At 44.5% G+C, this 24,274-nt stretch overlaps 2 protein-coding genes across 5 annotated transcripts; one reads left to right on the top strand and one right to left on the bottom strand.

Moving 5' to 3' along the window:
* Positions 1 to 53: 53 nt before the first annotated feature.
* Positions 54 to 1,627, top strand: LOC108109372 (cleavage stimulation factor subunit 1). Its single transcript, XM_017217855.2, has 3 exons — positions 54 to 207; positions 265 to 1,129; positions 1,185 to 1,627. The coding sequence occupies exons 1-3, from the start codon at positions 137 to 139 to the stop codon at positions 1,521 to 1,523; spliced, it is 1,275 nt and encodes a 424-aa protein (XP_017073344.1). The 5' UTR covers positions 54 to 136; the 3' UTR covers positions 1,524 to 1,627.
* LOC108109371 (protein tramtrack, beta isoform) lies at positions 1,598 to 24,006 on the bottom strand. Of its 4 annotated transcripts, none has more exons than XM_017217852.2 (5): positions 23,324 to 24,006; positions 9,566 to 9,885; positions 8,770 to 9,402; positions 8,566 to 8,653; positions 1,598 to 4,085 (listed from the first exon to the last, which is right to left on the bottom strand). In XM_017217852.2, exons 2-5 carry the CDS (start codon positions 9,707 to 9,709, stop codon positions 2,500 to 2,502), a joined length of 2,451 nt encoding a protein of 816 aa, XP_017073341.1. In that variant the 5' UTR covers positions 9,710 to 9,885; positions 23,324 to 24,006; the 3' UTR covers positions 1,598 to 2,499. The 4 variants fall into 4 exon arrangements, with proteins under 4 accessions (XP_017073341.1, XP_017073340.1, XP_017073342.1 ...); XM_017217851.2 differs by lacking the exon at positions 23,324 to 24,006 and adding an exon at positions 11,798 to 12,114; XM_017217853.2 differs by lacking the exon at positions 23,324 to 24,006 and adding an exon at positions 11,246 to 11,745.
* Between the last annotated feature and the right edge of the window lie 268 nt (positions 24,007 to 24,274).

Genomic DNA, 24,274 nt, shown 5'->3' with positions numbered 1-24,274 from the left:
TTTAAATACCAACACATCGAGAGATGGCATACCGGTAAAGAACACAAATTCGATAACAAAAACCACGATTTCAGCTGCTCGGCTTTCAGTTTTTGTTTATATCTGAAAAACTATTTGAATACTACTATTATCAACAATGCGCGACGAGATTTTGGATCCCAGCAATCTGGTGAAGAACCGGGAGATACTCTATCGGCTGATGATCAGGTGGGAGCCACAGAACCTTATAAAGGGGATAATACAAATATTTTAGTCTTCCGGTAGCCAACTGATGTACGATGGCTTGGAAAAGTTCGCCATGGAGCTGTCCATGTTGGTAAAAGCGGACCAGTGCGCCCCCAGTGAACGCCTGCTGCACGTTATGATTGCAGGAATGCAGACATTGAGCGACAAGGATAAGACCCCTTCGGATGATGTTCTGCCTGGAATAGATCTCGAGTTCGAGCCAGAGGCGTCGGCCTTGGCCCCGGAACCGCATTCCTATGAAACGGCATATGTGACTTCACACAAACAGGCCTGCCGCGCCGGCGCCTTCAGCTGTGATGGCTCCTTGGTGGCCACCGGGAGTGTGGATGCTAGCATCAAGATTCTAGATGTCGAGCGTATGCTGGCCAAGTCGGCGCCCGAAGATATAGAGCCAGGCAGAGAACAACAGGGTCATCCGGTCATTCGAACGCTCTATGATCACACTGACGAGGTCTCCTACCTGGAATTCCACCCCAAGGAGCACATCTTGGCGTCTGCGTCGCGTGACGGTACTGTTAAATTATTTGACATTGCAAAACCATCGGTGAAGAAGGCCCACAAGGTGTTCACCGACTGCGAGCCGGTGCTTTGCCTTTCCTTCCATCCCACGGGTGACTATGTAGCCATCGGCACGGAACACAATGTTCTACGAGTTTACGACGTGCACACCACCCAGTGCTTTGTGAGTGCCATTCCTTCCCAGCAGCACAAGGCGGGAGTAACCTGCGTAAAGTATTCGCCCACGGGAAAACTCTACGCTACAGGAAGCTATGATGGTGACATCAAGATTTGGGATGGAATAAGCGGACGGTGCATCAACACCATTGCTGAAGCGCATGGTGGGGCGGCCATTTGCTCACTGGAGTTCACAAGGAATGGGAAGGTGAGGGGACATAGTCAGCGTCTTTACAAGATTTTATGCGAAATTATTATTTTAGTACCTCTTATCTTCCGGTATGGATTCACTGGTTTATCTCTGGGAGCTGTGCACCAGTCGCCCAATTCAGACTTACACTGGCGCAGGAACCACCGGCAAGCAAGAACACCAGACTGAGGCCGTTTTCAACCACACAGAGGACTATGTTTTGTTCCCTGATGAGGCGACCACTTCGCTCTGCTCTTGGAATTCACGTAATGGTTGCCGATTGACCCTCAACTCTCTCGGACACAATGGAGCCGTGCGTTACATCACGCACTCGCCCAATGCTCCAGCTTTCCTTACCTGCTCCGACGACTTCCGCGCTCGTTTCTGGTACCGAAGGGCCAACAATCAGTAAATCGGGGACATTGGAAATTTGAATAAAATATTTAAGAAACAATATTAGCATAAGAAGCATCTGCATAAAACGCATTTCAGTAAAATTCTCTTTATTCAATGAAATCGCTTATGGTTTCTCCATGGGTGGTTAGTCTAAAGTCGGAACTATAAAATCTAGTGATTGAGCGCAAAGGTCTAAGTCGTAGTTGCTGCGTTAAGTAAATTGTTTAAATCGTAATACATAATACCAGATTGGGATTCCGTATAAATATCAGTTAATTTCTTCACTGGAAGTCCGTTGCGCATTTTGTTGTACGTTGGAACATGCATCGATTGCCTTAGAGCTACGCCTAGATCCTAGTTAAGTGGTCTTAAGTAATTAATTAAGTTTACAACATTTCGTGGGGCCGCAGAGCCGTGCGATCGGACTTCACAGCGGCCGCCAACTCGTTTTGATGATTGCACAATTAGCCAATACATTTGATTCCAGCATGTCGCCAAGGAAATGAACAAATTATACTACGGACTTTGAGTATTAAACAATATATATAGCTATGTACAACAAAAAAATAAAAACAAAGGTCTACATAAAAGGTTTAACAAAATCACAAAAGAAATGAAAAGTTCTAAAGATGTCTGCTCTACGGATCTTTCGGGGACCCGTAGGCGGCCAGTCGAATCATTAAAGCCGAAAGTCATGGAAGTTCACTGAACTCTGTGCTTAGTTGGGTAAAGTTCTATGATCTAAATTAAATTTAATGTTAATGCTGCTTAAAAAAGGCGTTCTGGACGGAGCAAATGCTAGTACTAATATTGCTTACTAGTTTACATTAACTAGACTACTCAATTTAACTAAAAAATCGGTTTGAGTCTGGTGATTTTGAGTGCTTAGCTAAGGTTGCTATGAAGTATTCTACAGTTTAGAGCTTGGTGATTAAGGTTAAACGATGTTGTGCGTTCGTAGCCTTTAGTTACTCTAGTTCCCAGACAAGTCTTTACGTTGCGGTTTGTGCGGTGGTGGCCAAGGCCAAGGACTTGCCCTCCGCCCCCGCACATGAGGCTGGCGGAGTGGGCGAGGGCGACGGCGAGATCTGAATCTCATTCTTGATGATTACATCTTGCTGGAGGCTCAGCATGGCGGCCGCAGCAGCTGCGGGATTAGAGGCCTCATAGCCGCCATCGCTGAGTTCCGCCTCCTGATCCACATCCTGATCTTCGCCCTGCTCCAGCTTAACATCCGGCAGTAGTAGCGAACTATCCTGGCTGTCAAAGGAGGCGTTCTGCTGCTCCAGTTGCTCGGCTAGATGCCTCTGGTAATGGGCCTGCTCCTGCTGCTGCTGATAGATGGTGGCATGCATATCGCCTGCGGCAGCGGCACTGATTAAGTACTTCAGGGGACTGAAGGCGCCAATGTCCTTTGGGGGAGTGAAGTTCTCATGGGTCATCTTCAGATGGTTCTTCATCTTGTCCGGCCGCGAGAACTCCTTGGAGCACACGGGGCACGGAAAGACCTTGCGATGCTTTCCCTCGTGGTAGAGGAAGGCGTGCCGCTGGAAACTATACTTGTTCTTGAATGTCTTCTGCATGTTCTCCTTGGCGCACTCCGTACAGCGATAGACGCCTTCCACCACACTGGCATACCGGAAGAGATCCAGTCCTCGCACGGACATTTCTGTCAGGTGTTCTGCTTGGTCATCCAGCGAGGACTGAGCCTTGCGGCGTACTCTTCGCCGTTGAATGGGACGCTTTGCCCCCTTTTTTCCACTTCTAGGAGTCGGTGGAGGTGCAGCTGGTGTCTCCGTGGCTGTGGCATCATCTTGGGCTGTCGTGACATCCGTATCATTTTCCTGATATCCTGGCAAGCCAGCATTTTCGTCAGCGAGGGTTAACATTTCGTGGTCGGGCTCATCGCTCTTATCCTGCTGCTCATTGATGGAAAGCAGTTCCATATCATCATCCATATAATGACCAGCACTTGAAGGTGATCCTTGCTGCTGCTGGTGCTGGTAGTAGTCGGAGGACTTCAGGATAGAGTTGTTGGCAGCCATGTGGAGCAGCAGCTGGTGGTGCAGGTTGCCACTGCTATTGTGCTGGGCCGCCTGCTGCTCCGCGGCATTAGCCAGGGATTGTAGTCCAATGCATGCGTTGACTTCATCTTGGTTTTTCTTCGGCATCTCATTGGACTGCTCCTCGACATTTATGGCGGCATTGGGGGCCACTGCCACGGTGATCCTAGTGGACAGGGGCAGCTCGGGATCCTTGGCTCCACCTCTTAACTGCTGCTTGAGCAGGGAGTTGCTGTTGTTGCTTCCTGTTACCTGCTTGATTTTGGGCTTCGACTTTGAGGTCTGCAGTGATGCCTGCTGTGCTGGCGTTGCGGTGGTAATAGCGCGAATCTTCAGACCCAAAATGGTGGGCAGGTGAACCGGGGTGCAGTCTCGAATGTCGCTGATCTCGAGCTGAGAGACTGGCTCTGTGAGGGAAGTGCTGCCAGTGCCGCCTGTTGCCGTTGCAGAGATCGTCGTCGAAGAGGAGCCGAAGAGCCGCTGGGATAGCTCCGGGGTGGCCTGAGTTGGAGTGACTGCAAAGATGGAAATTTAAAGTTTATTAACACAAGTCGTTAGGTTAAAAATTTACGTAGTAATTTACCGATTAAAAAGTAGCACAGCTTGAAAGGAACTACCAAAAACCCACAAAATATTCGAAGAAATAAAAACAATCAATTTTGTGTTTCAGAACTGATTTTGTTTTGAGTGTTTTTTGCATTGTGTATTTTATTTTTCTTCTGTTGGTCAGTTAAACGTTAATATATAAATGTTCTGCTTGATTAATATTGCGTGTGATTCACTATTTAGTAATTATGTTTAACGTATCGTATGATATATCGTAGAGTGTGTCTCGTAATTAGCTAATTTAAACGGAAACCATGTTTACCAACAATCCAGACAATTTTCTCATTTTCACATGGAAGTTTTGCCTTGCATTACGATTCTTATTTTCCATTTTCTTTGTTTTCTTTGGGCATCAAAGCATGACTCTATATATTTATGTACTTGTATGTAGCGATTTTCCCCGTTTAGGTTTCGAGTTTGGACATTTTTGTTTGAAAGCGAGAAAATTGCTGAAGGTTTATAGTTGACGAATGCAAAAATATATGTAAATATATTCATATAAAAAGTAGACTAAAAATAAAGTAAAATATAGTACAAACAGCGCATGTACATACAATAAATATGCATAATGTTTTGTTTGGTTCTTTAAAATTAACGCCAAAAGAAATTTCTGAGGATTGGATCGATTGGGTGGAAGTATATAGTAAATATGTATATAATTTGCGATGGTCGTTAGTCGGTGTTTTTAGGAGTTTGGGAGACGGCGGCTTACTGACTAAATTGCACTAGCTACCACTAAATAAAGAATTAAAAACAAAAATTATTTAATAAGTTAGCGTACGCAGCTTGTTTATTATTTGATTGCGCTTAATTTTGCTTCAGTTTTCTTAGCAGTTTTCAGTTTTTAGTTTTTGAAATGTTTTCCATAACTTCGTTCTCGAATTGCTACAAATTTGAACGTTTCGCGTGACTTGAGGTGAGGAATAACTTGTTGTCTAATTTTCAAGTGCTTTATTTTGTTTGGAGATCGTTTCGCATTAACATTATTTTGCAATTTTACACTTTTACACTTTCTGTGGGCTGCTGGCTGCTAGCTGCTGCGGCTGCTCTGTTGCTTGTTTTTGTTTGTTTTGATTTTCATTTCTTTGGCGATAATTTAAGCCTCCGATATACAACATAAATCGTTTGATAAATGATAAATTAGGTTTACTTTATGCTCATTAATGTTAGCGTTATAATTACAACTACTGTTGCTGTCACTATTTTTAGTTACACATTATCGACGATCGCCGCGAAACATTTTCAATCTTTCGACGGCTCTCGGACTTTACGGGCTGTGCGGACTGTGTGGGTGAACGGGTTTTTGAGGGGGTGGTGGACGGGTTCTGGGGGTCCAACGACCTTGGCCCAGACCCGGGTTTAACTTTTAACTAGCTTCATTTGAAGGCAACAAGGTAGATCTGCGCTCCCTCTCGCATGATTAACATTACATTGATTCTCCTCCTCCTTCCGTTTTCAGATTTCGGCTTGCAATAATTGTTTAGCATTTAGCATTAACATTAGCGTACCGAACATAGTGATAATAATGATAAATTAATTAATAGAACTACATCTAGGCATACCATTCAATGTATATGTATATTATTTATAAAATTATGTATAACATCTGTGTATATATATAGTTTAATTATCTAAAAGTGCAGGTTTAGTTTCGGTTTTTAGTGTAACTCTTGCCCGGATACACTTTGCATATAAGGCCGCTCTGGTGTCCATAAAAAGGCAACCCTACGCGGAGGTGTTTCTAAAGGGTCAGCCACAAATAATGGTTTGATTTTGGGTCTTTGACTACGCGCTAATGAAGAACGATCAGGGATAAATAATAATATTAATTCTTAGGGGTAGGTGGTAGGATTAGATTAGCATTGCGTTCTGATCGGGTCTTTGAAGAAAAGGGGTCCAGAGGTTGGTACTTGTAATCGTAATTGTAATTGTAAATGAAGAAGTAAATTGCACAACATAAAAACGTCTGCTGGCTCTGGAGATTCTTGCAACTCCGTCGAGGCCAAGTAAAAAACTAAAAACAAAATCAACAAAAAATCTACTTTAACTTCCTTCCCCAACAACAAATAAATCCCGAAGAGCGCCTGGCGCTGCAACATGCTTCCACCAATCGCTAGCGGCTGCCTCAACCTTCGCTTTTTCTTTGAGTGTGTGCTTTTTTGGGCATGGAGTGGTCCAAAGAGGTGTCCGAAGATTACTGCGCCGCGGCTGCTGGTGCTGGCGGGGCTGTGGACGCCGTCAGCGGTCCGAGGGATCCACTAGACGAGGACGTCGACGAGGAGGAGGAGGTGGAAAGTGCATTGCTGGTGGCGGGCAGCGACTGATTTGAGTTCTGTCCACTTAGATCCGGCGGCGGAGGCGTCGAGGACCCCGAGACGCCCAGCGGTTGGCCGGCCAAATTTGCTGCCGCCACGGTGGCCAGCGCCGTCGAGGGATTCTCGATCTTGTGGATAATTTTCACATGCGCTGTCATGTTATCCTTGCGCGTAAATTCCTTGAAGCAGAATGGACACGGGTACACTTTAACGTTGCGCTTGTGCGAGGTCACATAGTGCCGGCAGAAGTTGCTGATGTGCGTGTAGACGCGGGAGCAGACCTTGCAGCGGTACGTGTGTTCGCCCTCTTTGGTGCAGTAGTCCCTCACCGAGCCCTCTGCCTCGCCCTCGCCCACATTGCTGCTCAGATTGAGCTTGGTCTTAACCGACGGTGTACCCAATCCGGCGCTCAGGTTCGGCGTACTTCCGCTTAGACCGGCGGCCTTGAACTTGAAGCCGTCGTTGCTGTTGTATATGTCGAGGTATTCCTGGCTAGTAAACACGGCCGGCTTGACATCTCCATTTTGTTTGGCCATTTTGGGCCGCTTTTGGACGCGCGGTTTAACCGAAGCCATGGAGGAAGATCCGGCGGGCGAGACCAGTGGTGTGGAGGCGGCATTAACCTTGCCAATAGGCGTAAGTTTCGGTATGCTGACCATGCTCTTCACCTGCGCACCGCCAGCCGCCATTCCGATTATGTTAAGCTTGAGTCCACCTCCGGCCGCCGCCGCTGCAGCCGTTTCCTGATGCTTTCGCTGGGCGGCAATGAGGAAGGCCTGTTGGCGCGCCTGCTCGTTGAGATGGCTGCCATCCGTTTGGTCCTGCGTGGGCGAGCTGTTGTCCGTGAGCGGGTTGTACTTGAACTCAACGGGCTCGTCGTATTCGTCCAGCATTAGTTGAGGTTCCATGTAAGATGTGTCCAAACCCTCGCCGTCGCTGTCGTTGCCATCTAAAATTTGTAAATCATTTGGTTAACTGGGTGTCTTTTAGTTCTTATACTAATACTATCTTTATACGCCATATGTATTTGAAAATCTGTTGTAATTAAGTTGAAGTTTCTAAGGGCAAAACTTTTATAGCTTTTTAATTACCATTTAGATGATTGTAATTGTTATGAAAACTGATTTTGTCAAACTTAATCTTACAAATATCAGGCGTATAAACTTAGTATGAGTCATGATGTGGATGTACATATGTGTGCAGGATGTATGCAAGAGAAAGGCAAAACACATGACGCGAGCGAGTGAGAAAGAGTTTCAAATCGGATCGGAAAAGCTATAGGGATTTCAAGCCATTTTCAACGCGTTGCGAGTTCGAAAGTTTTTCTGTTTGAGTTTTCATTGACATTGACAGGTTTTAAGTGATCATTTTCCTGTTGCTTGTTGGTTAATTTTTGCATAGTTTCAAAGAGGAAATGGAGATCAGCATTTCATTGTGGGTGATGGTCATGAGAGGTGGCGATTTCTTTCAGTTTCTGGGCGCGGTTAATTTGGACAATTTTGTTGGCTACATAAGTTTCTTGATCATTCTTATCACGTCGGCCATGAATCCCTGTGAGCTCAACCCGATTCTCAACTTCACAATAATCTCTTCGTCAGCTGGTGGATTTGCATTTCTTGGGCATCAACTGCATTAGCTGGTTGTTGGGGACACTCACCTGCCGACGGACGGAAGATGCCTCGAACGTTGCGAATTCACTTAACAATTTTCTTTTAACTTTCTCACATTTTTTTTTAAATTTGTATTTTATTTTACTTTTGTTTTCACTAAGCGGGGCGGGGGAGATACCGACGCGAGAATTTGCTTTTCAAATTTCTACTAATTGAAATGCGTAAAATCCCTTTTAGCTTTTCCGATATCGCAGATGAGATTGGTCGAATGTAGTATGTGACTTCGGCCTGGCTCTGTATTGGATTGAGTTCGTTTTCGATATACGAGTATGTCTTTTGCTGGGTGCACATGAGTCGACTTAAGAATGGTTGATGGTGCATTGTCTTAGGGCTAGGCAAATGATCTTAGGACTAGGTAATGTTCGTTCTATCTACGAGGGAAAGTTCTGGTAACGAGGACTCACCGGAAGTGCTGTTGTCCTCGTGCTGGCTCACTGCGCGGTGATCCTTGGAGTTCTTTGACCGTTTCGAAGGCAGAGAATCGCGGCTTTCCTGTAGAAAGAAAGAAATTCAAATGGATTTATCAAAATGGCTTTTAACCAAAAGAAATTCAAAGCTTTTTAATTTTTTTAATTTAATCTCTAACTAAATAAGGCTTAGAAACTTACATTCATATCATCTGGGTGTCCTGCATTGTGCTGATTGTCGTCGGAGCCATCGTCATTACCGGAGTAGGACTCGTTGCCCAGTTTGCCATTGCCGAGATCGGAGGAGTCATTCATCATGTTCTCGCGATCGAAGTCGTCGTAGTCGTTCCCCGTGCCATTCGAACTGCCGGATAGTTTGCGGGGCCTGCCCCTCTTGCGCTTGGGCATCAGAGCCGAGCTGAGCAGCGATGGCTGCACCGGCAGGGTGGGTGTGTTGCCGGCACTGGCAGCACTGGCCAGCAGACCGCCGGCCTGCGAGCGATTCCGCTGGGGCACCAGGTATGGCTGGATGCGCTGCAGCTGGGGAGGAGTGGCTGTGCTCTCAGAGCCTGCCGTCCCCGCTCCTGCTGCGGCTGCCGCCGGCGAGGGCTTGTCGTCGTTGACCTCGGTGAGGCCCTTAATACGCAGGCTCTCGGCCACGCGCAGGAATGCAGTAAGTCGCTCCTGGTCCACTGAGACCTCTCCTCTGTACATAAAGTCGAGCAGGGACTTCATGTCCGAGTAGGGCACATCTTTCAGAATGACAATTGGATGTTTTTCCGGGTGATTTACGAACAGGGCGTTGAAGTATGGACTGCAGGCGGATAGCACCATCTATAAAGGAGGTCAAATTGAATGTTTAGTTAAAGTTTGGGATAGTAACACCATGCTAAAACATATAGTTAAAGTCCTCTCTCTCTCTATGCGGAAGTCCTGCATTATTCCCTGCTTATCTATATCTATATATAAGTACTTAAGCATAGTAACGGCCACCCACCTTATGTGCCTTCAGGTATTGCCCCTCGACGGCAAGCGTCACATCTGTGAAGGTCTCTGCGTGGAGCAGCTGGTCGAAGACGGACAGCAGATTGCTCTGGTGGTTGTTCCAGCGCAAGCAGAAGCGTTGGGATGCCATCTTCATTGGTAGGCTGGGGTTGCGTCACTAAGCGGTGTGCGAGTGAGTGTGCGATTGCGATCTATGTCCTCATGTAGGTGGGGCTGTAGTGGGCCCTGGTTACATCAAAGGTCCTTCGGTTGTCCTGGGCTGGGCTTCTCCTTGGGGCCTGACAGCAGTTAAAACTTATATTCCAAGGCGTGCTGTAATCAAAGGAAATTACAAGGTTAGTTTTGGGTTTTTACGCACTCCTTTACGGATATAACACTAAATTTTTCGTTCACTTTATCAGTTTTCTTTGGCTTTTCAAAGTTGCAGTAATGCACTTCTCTTTTCTATAATTTATTCGTATTTTCACATATTTATGTGTTGCAAAACTCCTAATTAACAGTTTATAATACAATATATTATTTTAACATCCTATTATTTCAATCTCAAAAGGGTACAAATACAGGACACATGATCACTGACCGACTAGCAGAGCTCCACTGTACACTCATTCATGTTTTCCCTAAACGAGTCCTGCAGCTCGAAACTGCGCTGCTGCCGCGCTGCCTGCGTCCAATTGAATTGAATTTAATTTAAGAGCCGACCCCAAAGGGTCAGAGACGAGCACATTATGCAGGCCCCGTTGAGGAAAAGTAAATGAGGAAATTTCAAATGTGTTTCAAATGGGCAGGCGCAGGCAGCAGCAGCAACAGCAACAACAACAAGGCACGCACACGCACTGTAGTCGTAGTGTGTTTGCTTGTGGGAAAGAGAGCGGGCGATCGGAACGACGGCAGCTCTCGTTGTATGTGTGCATGACTTGGAAGCTTGCCAAAGGGTGTGGAATTAGGAGAGCAACAAATGAAACAGGCTGACTGGAATGGAAAACTAAAGAGGCCTGCCAACTGGAAACACAGATCAGACACACATACACACACACACGCACTTGCATTAAAATTCCAGCAGGCAATCTCTGCCGTGGAAAGTCATGGAATAATGGAACATTCGTGGCACGTTTTTTTTTTCATGTCCCCGTTATCTCAGTTTCGGCGAGCGTAATTCCAACAAAAAAATCCTTGTCTTGAAACCACGCTTCCTCTTGCTTCTTCCACTTGCTAAATATTTGCCGCTGGCAGTCTTATCTTATCGCCACGCCAGTTTCAGTTGCCCTGTACACTTAATTGAAAATCATTTCCATTCGCCCACGAAATTCCCGTCTTCCTGCCACACAGTCTTCATTCTTCGTTTGCTTTCTGTTTTTCCACGCTTCTATTTTGTTGTCTATGCTTTGCACTTTTCGTTTACTTGCAATTGTTATTGTTTTTATGCACTTGTTCAAATCAATTGAGAAACCATTCAATAAAGAAAGAGCGGGAGAGGGAGATCAGCGAACACACAGGCACACACAAATAAACTGGCACCGCCAAACAGTTATTAGAAAAGCTCGTCGGCGAAAGCTTTTTTTCGCCTGTCCGATCGCACAAATATGTGTATTTCTCATTTATGGCTGGCTTTTAAATGGAATTGTATTGTTTTTTTCTGCCGCCACTAGTTGGTTTTTTATATTTCGCGTACCGTTGTGAGACGTTAAGTGAGAGCGAATGCAGGAGAGAGGATCAGTTCCAGTTGACACGTCCTCACTCGGGAAAGACTCGCAAGTAAGTGAGTGAGTAAGTCAAAGTCCTCGACGCAGGAAGCCGACAGCGCTGCCGACGTACGCCGTTCACACACACACTCAAACCCCCAACTCACACGCACACTGCGCCTGATAAGAGCGGATGTTTTTAGGGGTGGGCGGTTGCCTGCGGAGAGGAGATCACTTTACAGCACACACACACGCTCTATCCTACACCCCCTTTAGATATGTTCGTGAACGCCTTCAAAAGGAGACAGAGATACTGAGCGAGCGGAACAGGGTGGTTTCTTCAGTTGGGGTACCGCATATGGGTACATAATAGGACTTGAATTACTGGACACCCCTATTCCCTCTCTCACACTTTTTTATATGTTTTATCTTTGTTTGTAGGACTACTTTTAAAGATTGTGTGGGACATTTTAAAATTCCTACATATAGACACAACACTACTGTTTAAAATATTAATGATAATTTAAGACCATTGTAAGCACCTAATTCAGATTGTTTTCTTCTTGAAGTTTGTTACTTGAATTTTGTTTTTGGAAACACATTCATGGGGCTTCTACTTCACTGCCCGCAATTGTTAAACCGAAATTACTATTCGCTATTTCGTGTTTTGCCTGCTTCCTTTGCACTTTTTTTCATTTAATTTTAACTTGTGGAAATTTTCACAACTCGGCGCAAGAGGAGAAGAGAGTGGAGGTGCGCGCGAGCGAGAGCGGAATAAACTCTCTTTTGGCAGCGGCGCGTCGTCGGCAATATATTTCGTCCGTCTTGCTTGACACCAATACACTGAGTGAGCGGCGATCCTCTGGCGATCGGATCGGCAACTGGGCTCCAAGTTCCCGAGCGCCAAGGCAGCGGCGTCAGCGTCGCTGCCAGCGTTGCTTCTTCTTCGCACAAGTCCACACACACACGCTCAGCAAATCCTCCTCTCTCATAAGGAACGCTCTTGCTCACTCAACACACATAAGCAGGCATAGGGCTGCGGTTTGTGGAGACTTTTCGCTTGGTCCCCAAGTCTCCAAATAAGAAAGAGAGAACGTGTCAGAGCGAGAGAGCGGATCTTGCTCTCTTGCTTGCGCCTTTGACTTTTGAATTTTTAATTTCCTTTGCCATGGGGATGGGGGATGTGAGGGGCGGGCCAGCGAATCGGGGTTAAAAAGAAAAACGCGCTGGAAAAAAGCTAGAAACCCGCCAACAGCAGCAACCTTTTGGGTGTGCAACAGTTGATGATTTGTTGTTTCCCTCGCTTTTTCCCGCCGCAGTAGTAGATATACATACATAGTTGTTGTTGTTGTTGTAAGGGCAACTTTTTGGGTTGGGCTCTTTACAAAAACCATTTGGGGTTGGGCTGCAGCTTTGCTGGGGATTTCCAGGCCACGGAATATGGGAAAAGCATGTGGAAATGCGCTGCCAGCAACGCAGGCGTGGTGGGATATACAGTTGATATTCGAATAAATCAACTTTGAAATTAAAAAAAATAAACATATCTTAAAGTTTATTTAAAGTTTTTTTTTTAAAGATATATTTGCATAAATAAAAAAGATTAGATCGGAAATAATCATAATTTAAAATTTCCTTCACAAATTCTTTCCGCTATTGTTTTGCGAGTTCGGGAGGGTCCACTGTATGTTTTCGTGTTGGCTTGCAGGAGCGTTCGTCTGAAGTTTTTTTAGTTGAGGGATTACGTAAGCGGGCTGTAAATTCTACAAGTGGATTGCCAGGGTGGCTCAAATCAAAGTGACTGGGGATCCTAAGCAGCGAGCTTTGAGCAAAGTTCCCTCGCTCTTTTTATAATTTGTTCGTGTGTTTTTTATCCTACACACCTTGGTGGGTATTTTGTTGTTGTTGTCTATTATTAACTGGCTGAAGGCGTAACGGCAACAGCAACAACAACAACAGTAACAATAGTAACAACAACATAACATCAACCCCCTTCCGCACCCCTTTGCCCCTTGCAACGGAAACGATCGTTTCGCCTAATAGGCTCTCACACACACAAACATAGAGCTCCCCAACCCAGGTGAAATAACAACAAATGCACACACACATACACGCAGGCTAGACAACTACAACAACAATAAGGTAGTCACTGAATCGTAAATTCCTGTTGCTGTTTCTCAGTCGACGTCGCTGCCGCTGTTGTTGTTTGCCTTGCCCTATTGCGTGTTGTTGGTGGTGTGTTTTTTATTTAAGTTTTTTTTTTTCAGTCTGTTTCATTTTTTCTACTTTTGAGTGGCTTTTATGGAGCTTTGCCTGGGATCGGAACTCCGACTACGACTCCGACTCTTGGGGGCTGTGCTGTGGCCGGGACTATGTATGGTCCATAGTACGGGTACATGGCTGCACGGAGAAAAATAGGATTCGGGGGCTATTCTTTGGATCGGGTTTCAGTGTTGTGATCTGTTGATCAGTTTTGTGATTAGGAACTTATGAATAATAGATGTTATATCATCCCAGGTCATACAGCATCAGGACTTTGACTATGAAACTTACTTATTCTTACCAAAATCTTTTAAACACATATTCATATCACCAGATAGATCCTCATATCGCAACATTTTTCCCTGTGTAGTGGTGGTGCTAGTGCCGGTGGCATTGTTGTTGCCGTTCTACTTAGTCGCTGGTCTAATACGTATAAACCGCTCTATCTACGCTCCATGACTTCCTCTCCCCATTCACCAGAAAAGGGGCAGCGGGGGACTGCTCTCCTGCTTGAATTTTATCAGCGAAAAATTACAACAATGGGTTCCGTGAGGAGGTGTATGTGTGTGAGAGCGGAGGTTGGAAGTATAATCGGTGACAGGGCTCACAAATTAACGATGCTTCCTCTGCTTCTCCCACAGACCACGATGATGATGATGATGAAATTTCAAATTCGGCTGGGAGTGAAAACGGAATTTGTACATTTGACGGAGGAAGACCCGTTTGAAGAGTGGTAGGCCAACGTTGGGGATGGGCAATTATAAAGAATGATTTTTCAGTGTGGGATTTTCACAGCCAAGAAGGGCTTGAGATCTCTTAACTTGTCATGTCCTCGACAGCTGGTTTAAGGACTCTGTTTTCTGTATCGAAATTTTATAAAGAAAATGGTGACTTCTAATCTTTATATATATCTGACCTTTAGGATTCGATCTCCTAACCTTAAGACGACTAGAGCTTGGATCATTATAGGTTCAAAGCTAAACATCTTTGCTTTTGGCCATCGTATTGGTTCCTTGAAAACAAAAGGTGATTGTCTAACTTTACTTGATCATGTTTATAAATAGGTGACCCTTTGGGCCTTAGTGGTTGCCAATTGTTACCCAATATCTTTGGCTTAAAGTGGGTTTCTGGCTCTAGCTGACTTGGATGTTGTTGTTGTGGTTAAAGTCTCGTCTGGCGGGGGACACTACTATACTATATACAACATGTATGTGCAAGTGTGTGTGCGCGACACTTGGCACATGTGGCCCACACACAATCACAAGCGTCGCCCCCGCAATATATCGAAATATGTGAAAATCCAGCAAACTGAGCCAACGAGTCAACCAAAAACCACTAGAGCCTGTGATTTCTACATGCGTGTGTGCTCCGCACCCCTCTCCCCTCCACCTTCTACTAATGTGCGTGAGAGCGAGGGGCTTGGTAGATCGAAGGGGGCTTTTGGTTTTTTTGTTTCCTCTAGCGCTATTTGTGCCGTGTAAACAGCGAGTTGGCCCAGAGAGAAAAAGAGAGATACGTTAGCTCTCCTAACGCCAACTTGTGTAGGTAGTAGTGCCAGAGTATCTGTGTTGATGACTGACTAACTGAGTAACTGCTGCTAGCAGCTAGCTGGTGGCCGGATTCTGGCGTTCCGTCGATGCCAACGGCGGAACAGGTATCGCAGGTTGGCACCAAACACATGTGCCGACCGCCTGTTTCCCCTGCACCTCTTCTCCAGCGCTCGTCCCTCCATACCCTCCGGCCCGCTCTCCTTGCCTTAGAAACTAAAACCTCCCAAGTCCCTCTTTCTACACAGCGAGAAAAATGAGGATGTTTGTACGTTTCATCGTTTCATTCATCATCTTTAAATTACACTGCGAGGAATTCATAGAACTGGAGTTTAAAAAAGAATATGCAACACAGTTATGTGTTTAAGATAGTTGGCCTTAAGTTTTTCCGAGTGTATGATTCTTCTAATGCCCCCTTCCTACATTCATCACCCTTCCCTTCGTTCGTTGCTTCTCCTTGGCTCACAAATTGTCGCCGTTGGAAGCTCAGCTCTTTGTACTTTGGCTACATGCACAACTCTCCTGCTCCCTTGGACCCTCTCTTCGATCCACGCTCTTCCCAGCGATTCTCCCCACTTCGTTTTCTAGCGACGACGCTTGGCTGTCATAAAGTCCCGTTGTTGTTTTTGTCTCTCCGTCAGTTTCTAGCTCTTTCTGCGCCTTTGTTCGCCAAGTGTAAAATTCCTTTGCACGTAGGCACCCAAAAGAAAAAGCTAGGCTTCGGCTACGGCTTCGAGCATAACAAAAACGGAAAAAATGAAAACGCAAACTGAAAAAAGGTTAGCAGCCAAGCACGTAAGCCCCAAAGAGAAGGGGTTTTTCGAGGGGGGCCGTTGTCAATGCCACACCAACACTCACATCGTAGGACTTTAGGTTTGGACCAAGTCCCCATAAGTTTCGAAATTGTCATTCAAGTGTAACTGAGGTTTCTACACACACACACACATACATACATAGGCCAACATGCTGAAGTGCATGTGTATGTAAATATGTGAGTAATTTCATTCATAGAGAAATTTAATAATAGACACGCCATAGAGGAATCCCCGCGTAGCACCATGGAGATCATTCGAGATTTTTATCACACTTTGACAGACACAAAGTGACAAGCTAAATTGCAATTGGGAAAGTGTTTCGGCATCACTAGTAAAAGGGTTTTTTCTTAGCTCTTTAGGTAATAATTTTGTATTTCCTTTTGTTACCCATAGCCCATAAATTAGATGTTCTGCTATTTAAAAACCGCCAATTCTTTGCTCTGCAAAGCAATACATTGAATGATTGTCAATTCCTTATTAATTGATTGTTTGCACATCCACTGGCTGTTATCTTTCCCGAAGTATCGATAAATTGATCGCTAAGTAAACTTATTTATTGACATTTCGAAAAGACATTTGTTTGCCGTTGAAACCAGATTTGGGAAGGTGATTTGGACTCTAATTCGGTTGAATATAAAGTTTATATTCTTAAGTTTCTATGTACCTACATAAACTATGAGATGTCGCGAGGTTTTCCGTTTTAAAAAATGAAATCAAAAGAGCGAGTGATATCGTCTTTGCTATAAAGCAATAACCATAAGTCTGTTATTTTTGTCCCATTGTGCGTGTAATAGCAAAAACAACAGCATGTCCCCACAGATACATAACCACATGTCTGTAACACATCCGATATATGTATGTACTCGTATATCTGTACTGGTTCCAATCATATAAGGCAAACATTTGCGGAGGAGTGAACGCCAACGAAAACAACAATGAACCGCTCCGCTCTTCGGCTATGAAATCAGTTAGGGGACGTGCAGGAGGAGGGGCGCGAAGTGGAAGGGATAGGCGCTGTAGTTGGGAGGAGTGGGGAAAACTAGTTGCCCTCGGGTGGGTGAGCTCACCCTGGCGATCGGCGGGATGTGGAAGCTGGGAAACTGCGACTCCCAATGACTGATTTGTGGCCCCTGTTAGAGGTACAAAAGATGGTTTTCCTATTTTACCAGAGAATATTATTCTAGATACTAACACCCAGAAAAATGCTTGGTTTTATGAACGATGACCTAAACATAAAGCCAAATGAAAAAATGACGAAATTAGAAATATAAAAGGAAATCTTGTAGACATTCAGCAAGATATTCGTATCTCTGTGGGTACAACATTTTTCGGTTTTTAAAGCCTTTTAGACCGACTTGTCGACTAGTTGGGGCTGTTGATTACCAAATCGTTTTCGTTGGCATTTGTCAGTCAGTCACAGCTACGCCATAGAAGGGCGTCTCTCCTCGACAGTCTTAGACCACTCCACCCCTCGTTGGATGACTCCTCCCCAGCGCCTCGGGCTGTCAGCATTATTGATCTATGCCTGCGTTTTTGCTGTATTTGTTGCTGCGACCACTTCACGCCTCGACCCACACAAGCGGCCTCTCCGCTGTCATTTGCCCTCGCGATCGCAGAGCTTTTTATGGCGGTGTCCTTAATTTAGACATTCGAAATGCGGGTCACCGGCGGACGGGGAAAGTTCCGTGGCACTCGCACTGACACACTTGGTTGGCCACTCAGCGATCCACCACCGCTCTCCACATGGCCACCATACAGCCACCAGAAACCTCAAAAGTCGTCAGTAAAATTACTGGATGGTAATATGGAATTGTAACAGGCATTGTTAATGAACTCCAAAAAGATTAACACCATGTCATAATAAAATTAAAAAATATTGTTCGGAAGGAAAGGATGTGATATAGAAATCGGAAATACTTTTTTCCGACTTTCAAAACATAAGAAAAACAGAAGAATTTTATTTTCCCTTAGCTTCGTGGGCTTTCCTGTGCGATCCGCGTGTTTGTAGTTTTCTTCATCGCATTTTGCTGATAAGACGGACGAAGGAAGTACCTCCACGATAGCAGTGTGTACACATGAATGTACTTTGCTCATTGGGACACGCCAGATAAAGGCACCAGCTCCAGAGGCCTCGCTTCCCATGATTCATGTCCACTGCCCTTTCACTAGGAGCTGCCAGAATTTCGAATTTTTACGCTGCCCAAAAAGCTTTCTTCGCTCTTCTGCGATAACAGCGAAAAGAGAGCGGCGGGTAATTAGAATGCCGGCATTCTTCGAGAGCATCAAATCACAGAGCACATGTCTTTGATTTGGATCGTCAGTATGAAGGAAAGTATGATTTAAAACTAAATATGGCTAAGTAAGCCGTTAAGCATTATTTATTTCTTCTAGGTAAGGCAGTTTTGTAGATAATAACTGATAAAGTCTTGTATTTTCGGTTCATTGGAGCCTCATATGAGGGTGGGTGGGCGCGTTCTTCCTGCCGTTAATAGAAGCTAGAACATTTTTTGAGATATTTATAAACTGACCCAATTGCGGGATCCAGCCAGCGATCCTCTGGCGAAACTTTTGAAAAACAGCTGCACCCGGTCGTGCAGTGATATCCCCACGAAAGTTCCACCGATCGAAAAGCTAAAACGAGCCACTCAAGCGAACAAAAGAGAGGGAAGTGGGAGCTAGAGAGAGAGAATCCCGAGGATCGCTCATTTCAAATCGCCTTGATCGGCAGGGCAACAGCAACAAACAAAGGAAACGATAGCCGAAGGCAGAAGAAAAGAACACGAAACAATTCGACGAATAGGAATCACAGGGGAAATACCCATTAGTCGTAGGACGAGGTAACAGCAAGGTTCGTTGCGACCCAAGATATTGTACTTATTAAGTACTACTTAAGAAACGAAATCAGATAATTTGCCTACCTACTTTCAAAATTTTTAATTCGAAACATCATTTTATAAAAATTAAAATAGAAAATAAATAAAATATTATAAAACGGCATCCATTCCATCACTCTATTCTAACAATAAACGTAAATTTCTGACTAAAATACTTTTTTAAGCCTCGAGGGCGTTGGGCCCCATATCCCCGATCTAGGATGTTGACTAAGAGGTACACACAGAAAAAGCACGCAGCGGGCTGCTTTCTCTTCGTGCGTTTTGGGGGCCTCTGCCCAAGGCTCAGTCGCTGTCGGCGTCGAAACTGCGTGCATATTTCACTTTTTATTTTCTTGTTTTTTTATTTCTTCAGAGCTCTCCTTGCTCTCCTGCCGTGTGCTCGATTCTGTACGTGCCTTGATAATGTTGTGTGTGTGTCACCCCCAATGCTTGCGTCTCCTGTTCCTCCTTCTTTTTCTTCTCTTCCTCCTCCCACCACCCACCGCTGCGCACTCAATTAAGCTTATCGCGCACTGTCCGCCCGTGTGCGTGAGTATCTGTGTGGGCCTTGTATCTCTGTGTGCTTTGTATCTGCGTGGTTTCGTGGGGACATCTGAGTGCTGCTTGCTTTTTTAGAGGTGACTTTTCTCGTCTGCGCTCCTTGGAGGCTACGAGGAAAACAACACTGCTCGCTTCTCGCCTTCTGTCTTTCTGCCCGCCACATCCCCCCGTCCCACCTCTCCCTTCCTCTCTGCCCCCGCAAGCGTGTTGTTGGTGTCGTGTGCAAATGGCCCCAACAGCCGCGGCCGCAATCGAAAAATCCTCTTTGAGAGGATTAAAATATACACACAGCTTTTTCTTATTGTCATGTGCTCTTTGCTTGCCTGCGAGCAGTACAGTGGAGCAAACTCAGTGATTGTCGGTAAAAAGGATTGCAGGGATAATGCTACTCGAAAAACCGTTATTATTTTTGGGTTTAATATTGTTTTCTAAATTCCTTTATCCACGACTTCTGGCCCTTTCATTACTTTCATAAACTGCGTTTGTTATAATAAAATCATTGACGAGGGGTAGCTCCACTGTGCCCGTTCGTTATCCCCCGAACGCTTCCCACAAACGGACAAACGGACAATGTCCCCTGCAAAAGCTTAAGGGTAGCAGCGGCGTCGGCTGCGCCGCTTTCAATTACATTTCATTTGCATTTCGTAGTTGCTTATTTCTGTGTGTTTATTTCTTTTCGCTGATGTTGCCTTTTTCCACACGAACACATGGGTGTTTTGCCAGTTCGCAGCCTTAAGTCGGATGCCTGGCCGTCCGCTCTCCTTTTTGCTTTGCTTCTGACCGTTTGCTGGAGAATGCAAAATAGGAAACGGCTGGCAGATGTACACATGCACTCACTGTTGGTTGTGTGGGTGAGTGATTCTTCGGTTCTTCAGTTTTCAGTTTTCAGGCACCACAGGGCGTATACTTGACGCGGACATTGAGCCGCGTCGGCAGCGACGTCGACGTCGTTAATTGAATTAAAGTGCATGCGTATGTATGTTTGTGAGGCGAGCAGAAGGCTTAAAAGGGGCACAAAAAATAAATAACTGCAGCCAGCAGGCGGAAATAGTGGAATGAGCCTAACCACGTGTTTACGGACGGAAACCCAAAGAAAATCCTTAGGTGTGCTCTACTTATCTTTTCATTGGTCAGCCAAACAATTAAGTAAACTAAATTAATATGATTTAGTTTTTTAAAATTATTAATATGTAAGCCCTCCTAAATATTACAATGTATTATACAAAGACATTCCTAAATTAATATAGATACATCGGACAACGGTAACTTGTACGAGTATATCCGGAGTCCAAAGGGTTAGCACTGCTTCTGGCTTCTGTTTTTTTACCCAGTTTTTGGGCCATTCTCTTTTGGCGAAGATTTCTGCCTGAGTTACAAAACATATTTTGGTCACTGACCTTTTCTGTTTTTTATTTTTCGTTGATTCCTCACTTTTTGCTGACTTTTGAGCTGTTTTTGTTTGTGTTCCACTTTTGAATTTGGGTTTTGCAGTAGTCGGAGTTTTTGTGCAGATTGCTAATTAAAAAAGGAGATATATGGGGTACACGCGCGACTTGTGCACTATCAGGATGGGCAATCGGAGCAGCATATAGCCGAAAGCGAAATGCCTGGCATTCTCCGGGAAGGTGATACAAATCAGAAATGCATTCAGCGAACATTTCATAAAGTGCCAGCCCAGAAGCCCGAAAATATGAAAAGGAGTATCGGGTGGAGTTGGAGAAATAAGAACCATATGAATATACACGGGGAAACAGCAGACAACAGACATTTATTTAGCCTGGCAGCTGGCACTTGCAAATGAAATAAATAAATACGAAATCATTTTAAATAACAATAATCAAGGAATGTATTGTGTGAATTTGGTTACGAGGAATTTCTGAATACGAAAAAGGGGCAGGAAATCGGTGCAAAATGGCATATATATAAGTAGTATTTGTGAAAGAGTCACGCGCAAGAAAAAGATACAGTGAAAAAAAAAGAAAATGTTCTAAAGATATAGAATTTCAATAGTAAACTTTTATGTGATATCTTCTGAAGTAAGAATATAGTTTTCTCAAGATTATAACATTATTAGGATTTTTAAAAACTAAAATGCTATCTGTTTAAGGATTTTTAGTAGTCCCACAATTCTTCAATGAAACACGAATATTCCAGCTATTTGGCTCAGTGTATTTAAGGAAGAGCGAGAGAGATAGTATTAGAAAGAGTTGCGAGTGGAGAGAGTTCTTCCTCTCCCTTTTTTCTCTCCCCTCATAAATTGCGTATACGCCTCGTGGACTTTTACTGTTTCGACTTTTTTTCTGGGTTTTTACGAATAACAACAATGCAAATGCTTCGATCATTTCGGTGTTGTTCGACATGTCATCCTCTTTCTCTTCCTCCTCTTTCTTAGCTGCTCAGATTAACTGTTTCGATCGCCGGCTAGACAACAGTTATAATTTGAGCATAATTTCAAGTGAGCGCAAGGTGTTTACTGGCGTGTTTGTGTGCGGAAAACAAACAGAAAAAAGCTTTCGAGAAGAGCGGCACATATAGTAAGAGAGCGATAGCTGTTGCTCTTGTCGTTTCATTAACAAAACAACCGCAAAATTTATGTGTGATCAGAGACTGGGCATTCGTTTCCTTTCTGCGCCAATGCAAAATAATAATTCATGATTTTGTTGTTGCTACCACTGTGTGAAGTGGGTTAGCGAATTAAAATCAACGACAGAAGTAACAAATAAACCACCCAAACAACAACAAATGCAGATTAAAGACGGAGATTGGGTTTTGGGCTCTGATCTCGATTTGCATAATTGAATTTGTGGCTTGGCGCGGCGCACAGGTGCATGTGCAGAGTTGCCGCTCTGACAGGGTTGTCATGTCTGCTCCCACCCTCAAGAAAGTTGATCAACAAAATACACAGTAAAAAATAAGTCTAAGTTCGAAATTGCAAAAAAAATGAATTATTTTAATAAATTTAAATAAAAAAATGTCAAATAAAATGAATTACATTTTTTTTTAATTTTGACTGTGGATTTTTCAACAACTTGAAAATACAACTTTTTTTTCAGTGCGAATATGTTGCGTACATTGGTCATTCATTCATTCACTCATTCGTTCATTCATACATTCACTCCATCGGTTCATTCAGAAAATAACTGGGGCCATCGTATGTGTTCCATCCAGTGGAAGCCACCAGAAGGCATTGGAACTGGAAGGCTGATCGAAAGGGTGCGGCGGGCGACTGGCGGCTGGCGACTGGATGTGGAAGTGGGGGATAAAAAAGGAAATGGGCGACTGCAAATGACAGAGATCACTGAAGCACGACCGACAAATAAGCGGCGGACGTATCTATGTATCTAGTATCTAGTCTCTAGAGCGGCGGCAATACTCCGCATGTGCCGAATACGGTATGTTTGCATCAGTATCTGTGCCATTATCTGTGTAAGTTGGATACAAACAACGTCTTTCCAAAGGCGTAGGCCTTGTGTGTGTTGGTACAAATACTGAGCTTGTGAGCGGGAGATTGTTAGAAGAAAATGTATCTGCGAGACTTAATAAAGTCTACTAGATCTCCAACACGACCCTAGGGCAATTTTACTGAAGTGAGTCGTCTCGAGCGAGGATTATTCATCCACTGACTAGGAATCTCTATGGTTTTTTAATCCTTATCGAAATTATGTGGAATACATAATGGCAGTATGTATTTCTTTGTGGCTTTTTGAGATTCCTTGGCGTGACGAAAAGGTTGACAGAGCTTTTTTTCAAATACTAATGGAAAATAATTTTCTGAGAATTAATATTTGATTCAATCAATGCTATAGTAATTTCAGCTTTCAAGGAAAACAACTATTTCTATACAAACTAAAGTACAAAATCTTCAAAACTTTTTGAACACAAAGCACTAAAATCCTTATCTGTGATTCACGAGAAATCATTAAAAGGGAATACTTAAATTTGTGTTGGATGTTTGAGTACTTGATGCTTTAACCTTTTTCGAAGTCGATTCCGTTGAAAATCTCACCACTTACCAATTCTACGAAGATTCTTGGTAATCCGTTTTGCGGTTTCTTCGACGGAAGAAGGCTTGCAACACTCGAGAGCACTTGTTGTTGTTTCTGTTTTTCCTGTAGTTGTTGGTTACACGTAATTGGAAAACGAGGCGAACACGGAGCCGAAAGCGGAATGCAAAAAGGCAAAAGGCAAAAGGCAAAAAGGCAATGAAAACAGCTGAGGAAACGCCGCGCACGAACCTCCAATCAGAACTGAAACGGCAGGGATGTCGACGTCGACGCAGAAGCCATTTTACCGCATTTGTTGTCCCTGAGCCCCCAAAAAGAGAGGAAGAGTGAGAGAGCAGCGAAGAGAGCCCCAAAGGTGGATACACGAAGCCGAACCGAGCCGAAGCCTTACCGAAAGCTTTGATCAAACGACACGAACTGAGCTAAGAACACGGAATATGGGAATTGGTAGTGGTAGTGGGCGGTATTTTTTGTTGCTCCCGTTTCACATTGCTCTCCCTCTCGCAGGGCGCAAAAACGCAAGTGGATGTGGACGGATGAGCGGATGAAATGGAATGGCAAGAAGCGAACGTTTGAATGGGACTCCAAATGGTTAAGAGAGCAGCGCAGTCGCCGCTTGCAGCGAGAGATACTGGGAGAGGGCAGCCCCAACTTGACATTTCCATTTCGCCGCTGCGTTGGCGCTCTGCCCTTATGCTCTCTCTCTCTCCCGCGTTCTCTCACTCTCCCGCTGATAAGCTTGTGTTGAAATCAAGTCTCCTGCGCCCTCGCTCTTTCTCATCGCTGTGACCTGCTGCTTCACCTCTTCGCTCAGCTCCCCCCTCTTCTCTGCTGCATCAGCGTATTACGAAATATGACAACAATGCAGTTTGGTCGTCCTCGTTTTCATTCTGCCAACGCAGCGACTTCTTCTTTGCCAGCCCCATCTTCTGCTCTTTGCCTGCTCAGCATAAATGCCAT

This window comes from Drosophila eugracilis, unplaced genomic scaffold, assembly GCF_018153835.1.
Source record: "Drosophila eugracilis isolate 14026-0451.02 unplaced genomic scaffold, ASM1815383v1 contig_1101, whole genome shotgun sequence".
In the NCBI taxonomy this organism is placed as follows: Eukaryota; Metazoa; Arthropoda; class Insecta; order Diptera; family Drosophilidae; genus Drosophila; species Drosophila eugracilis.
Note: the sequence above shows the minus strand (reverse complement) of the source record. Positions and strands in the feature narration are given on the sequence as shown.